Source organism: Buceros rhinoceros, unplaced genomic scaffold (genome assembly GCF_000710305.1).
Source record: "Buceros rhinoceros silvestris isolate BGI_N320 unplaced genomic scaffold, ASM71030v1 scaffold8340, whole genome shotgun sequence".
In the NCBI taxonomy this organism is placed as follows: domain Eukaryota; kingdom Metazoa; phylum Chordata; class Aves; order Bucerotiformes; family Bucerotidae; genus Buceros; species Buceros rhinoceros.
The window spans coordinates 13,305-17,812 of NW_010390129.1; the positions used below are offsets into that span (position 1 = coordinate 13,305).

Consider the following 4,508-nt stretch of genomic DNA (forward strand, 5'->3'; position numbering starts at 1 on the left):
TGTCAGATCTTCTGCATTGTCAGCTGAACACTATGTTTTTCTTAAACATTAACTTTAAAAAGATACATATAATTCATACCTTTTGGGAGTAGTTGTTTGCTTTTTCCGTTTCAGACACAATTATAGTGATATCATCACTTTCTAAAATACCTGATAATCAAATACATGCTGATCAGTGAGGGTTTTTAGGTGTACAAAATATATCTTTTTTTTAAGCGTACAACAACCTGTAGACCATGTAGTATCAATGGAAAGAGTCAAAAAGCCTTTGTTTCCTGTAAGTCAGGCAGTTGGGACCTACCACATTAGTAACTATATTTTAAATGTGCATCTTTAAAGTATTCAGCAGAAAATAGTGAATTAAAAAAAAAAAATTCCTGCATAAGGCTGCATTATAATATTCTGCAATACAACTGAAAGCCTTAATCAAACTAAGACCTCTGGTTTTATCTCAGTACTAGTATAGCATTACCACATGCTAAAAATGTAAACTACTTGATTGGGGAATAAAAGTATTAATAAATATTATTTAATTAATGAAAAAGAAGCTTGTGCTGACTTTCTTTCTCACATACCTGCTTCTCCAAACCAGTGGAATCTCCCATTGCCTGCCTGTACTATTTCTTTATAAGCAATGGCAGTTTCAGTTGGGTTAGCATAGCGGGCTGGCATGATCCTGTCAGAGCCAACGTCCTCCACTACACTGAACAGACAGACATGAAGGTGCAAATCAAACCCTCTGCAAACCTCAGCCATGTAAGCACTGACTGCGTGCTGCAAGACAGAGAAGAAAAAAAAAAAAAGAAAATTAAAAAAATCAGTAGTGACCTTCTACCTCAGTCGACTATCATCTAGTCCCCTGGTTCCTGAACTCATGTGTGAACATGCCCAACCAGAGCAATTCAGTACAGGAACATACCCTGAGTAGCTGAATGCCACCTCAGTCCACACACACGAAAACTGTCTCTGTTACTAGTGACAACGGCAACAGCATTGCTGCAGCCAAGAAGTGAGACGGGCTAGCTACAGGAATCAGAGACAGAGGTCATGGGCTTCGAGGGAGTCATTCCCTGAGGCAAAGACATAGGGATGCAACTATTTGCATCTTTGTATGCATCCTTCGTTTTCTTGTTATCCACATGGGCTTTTAATGATTTCTTATATTTGCCCCGAATTTCCAGAAGTTTGGTTGCAAGTGACATCCTACTGTACACACGTGATTATTCCAGTTGGGATACCACATGTTCAGAAATCTAGGCTCTGTGCAGCCTTAACAGCCACAGAGCACGTGGCACTATGAGCATATACCCAAACAGACTATCGTTACTAAAAACAGGAGCTGTCTCCAGATAGCACACTATGGAGCTCCAGCATAAAATTACTTGTGGCTTTGTCCCCATGAATTATAAGGTAATGATATCATATAAAAAACAGAGTTAGTTTGTTCAAATTCAGGAATTCGCAGTGAAATGATGGCCAGAGCTGGAGCGGGAAAGGAATCCTAAAAACTCCTCTTGACTTTTCTATGATTCACGCATTATTAATAACTGCGATCTTTGACACATGAATAGTGATTGTAGGAATGGAAGTTTGAGATCCTGACAATTGTGCTGGCTTAGATATGCAAAAAAGAAGTATTCTGCCAACAAGGTATGGTGACTAGCCAAAAGCAAAAAATAAAAGAAAAAAGAAAAACAAAATTGAGATTAATTCTGATAGGAACTTACAGAAGAGTTGCAAAAACTGAGATGATACTTACTGTTTCCTGATCAGGTATTCCAGTAGTCAGCAGGTAAAGGCCTTGTGATTTGTGTTTATCTTTGTCTTTGAAGTGTACTTCAACAGCTCTCCTGAGAGCACTCATAACGTTTCTACTCCCTTTGCACTGCAAGTTCAACACCCACCTAAAAGACAGTGTTTACAGTTCAAAGAATGAAGCAAGAAGAGCTCGTTTCTGCTTAAAGCAATAAAGAGAACTAACAATCTTCAATAACACTGCACTGGAGTCTAAAATTTTTTACATCAGACAGAGAAAACAGATTATATAATGACCCAAATTATTTGTTCTAGTTTCTGTATTGCCACCATGGCAAATTAGTTTTTAAGATAAGATTCAGAGCACAGAGATCAAAGAATTCTCTCTTATGTGGAAAAACTGTGATATAGTGGAACTTAAAGGAATAAAAATGAAACCACCAACTGTGTAACTCCACAGACAGAACCCTGGGATTTGCTTCCAGTGTTAGAGGGGGAGGGGGGAACCCACGGTTTAGCTTTCACATCCCAGTTGAATTTGAAGCAGTTTTCAATTCTTCGTGTGACCTGTGCATTTCTTACACAAACACTTCGGCAGCTGTGCACAGACATATGCTAAATACATATGAAATTAAAGTCACTAGGACATATTAAACTTCCTGTTTTCATAACAAAGGATCAGGAACAATGAGTGTAAAACAGTTTATGGCAAACTCACTTTGTAATATGATAAATGTATCAATTATCTAAATTGTTCCCAATACTGTTTAAATCGATTTCTCTGTTTTATCTGTATCACGGTACCTACAATCACTTAATTCAGATGTATGGGAAAGTTATTTGATCCTACCTCCAAGCATTTTGTAAGCTTTCTGGTTGGGAAGGAATCAGTTCCAGCTGCCAAGGCACAACATCACTCCCAAATCTTTCACAGAAAGATAACAGCAATGAATTTTAAGATTATGTTTTAGAACAAAAAAAAAAAATAGAATAAATTCACTGAAAAAGAAAATCCCATTTGGGGTATTACAGATATAAATTTACCAGATGCTAACTATTTTATCTTTCAAACCATTTAATTAGTCACAGTTATCCATCACTCAGGGGTTGTAAGAGTTTCAGGGTCAGATGGTCCAGATGACATTTTTCTTTCCTAAACAGGATCCTAAGTGAGCTCATAAAAGCCCAGTGGAGAAGCCCCAGCTCTCAGATCCTGCCTGTATCGCTCTCTTCTGAGTTAAAGGCTCTGTTCTCCCATTGGAACTCCACAAACTGCTGTCTTTGGCTTTAACCTGCCGGTCAGAAACCTGCCCAGCTGCTGTTCAGCAGCTGTGCCACACATTTCTCGCTAACAGCATTGAGTACATGATTGTAGTACTATTACATATTTTAAAAGTACTGGATTTACTGTAAAATTTAAAGGGCATTCTCAGTTATGGTACCCAAGACTTCCAGTAAAAGTTTCTGACAAGTGATTTAACATGTTATAAATAATATAGCAGGAAGAGAATTTGTTACAGGTATGATGCAATCAGTTCCAGTGAGCCTTGCCAAACCAATGATTCCTAATTACTAATCTGGTCTCCGTACATCTGATCCATGCACTTACCAATAACGACAAATCAGTGCTACTCTTGCAATTACTTTATCATAAAACTTTAAATACAATTTAAAAATCTAAAATATGTCCATTAATAACACTCTCAGCATGCTTCTTTCATTGCAACGCTTTACCATTATTTTAAAAGAATCTTAAATAGTTGCTTACGCTATAATATTGAAGTAATCCTTATCCGACATCTGTTCCTCAAGTAAAAGTCGCAAAAAATGTTGGATATGGATGATGTACATAGAGTTTGTCACTGATATATCAACAAGTATAACCACCCTATATAAGAAATATGTTATTAATTTTAAAAAATCTTATTTAATTACATATTCTTTTATTTACTGAACTCTATCTTGCTAGGGAAATAATCTTCTAGCTATGTATCAAAATGTATAAACATTGAATCTATATTAAAAAAAAAATCTGCAAAACCTAAGGTGAAATTTTTAAAAAAGAGTAGCAATAATGGTAAATCCTCCCTTTCTTAAGCCATGTAATAATCAAGAGTACTGGCACATGTAGTGCCACAATGGCTGTTGAAACCTAAGGAGGCCCTCTTTCTTCTCTGTACTTGAATATCCAAAATGCTCCTGAAGCGTGTGGATGTTATCCAACGAGAAGAGTTGTTGGATAGTTCATTGTCCTTTCTCCAGCCATCATTCCAGGAATGTACGGAGTATTACTCCAAAGATAAATGGTAGGTTTTCGCCCAGCAGGTCAGCAACATACAGAGGCCAGAAAACCTCTAACAGCGGCCTCGGCTACCTTTTTTTTGTCTGAAACCTTGTATTTAAGGTTTGTAACCAGGACAAAAAGAGTGAGTGCGCAACTGAGGTTGGGTAAGGCCTCAAACACAGTGTAAATAAGCATCATCTTCAAATACATAATCAGATGAAGACCTCTTCCTCCTGCAGGAAGAAGAGTCATAGTGTCAGAAAGCTGACTGTAAAGACTACCTTTGGCCACAAACATCAGGGTCTGTTTGTGTGTGATTTAAGACAGAACATTCCCCAGAGGCTTACTTGTTAAGTAACTCAAAGAGTCTCATTCTGTCTCTTGGAAACTGCAGTCTTCTGTTGACTGATCATCACTGGATTCAGTAAATCCACTGGATCATTAAAAAGCTGAATCTCTGTTTTCAGAA

At 37.4% G+C, this 4,508-nt stretch overlaps 1 protein-coding gene across 1 annotated transcript in view; it reads right to left on the reverse strand.

The window, feature by feature from the left end:
- VWA3A (von Willebrand factor A domain containing 3A) overlaps positions 1 to 3,643 on the reverse strand; it is a gene marked incomplete at both ends in the record, with an annotated part of 15,342 nt that extends 11,699 nt beyond the window's left edge. Inside the window, 5 exons of the mRNA XM_010136623.1 lie at positions 80 to 150; positions 576 to 774; positions 1,760 to 1,904; positions 2,606 to 2,680; positions 3,524 to 3,643. Coding sequence (XP_010134925.1) covers positions 80 to 150; positions 576 to 774; positions 1,760 to 1,904; positions 2,606 to 2,680; positions 3,524 to 3,643 — 610 coding nt within the window. The remainder of the gene's footprint in view (positions 1 to 79; positions 151 to 575; positions 775 to 1,759; positions 1,905 to 2,605; positions 2,681 to 3,523) is intronic.
- Positions 3,644 to 4,508: the final 865 nt, after the last annotated feature.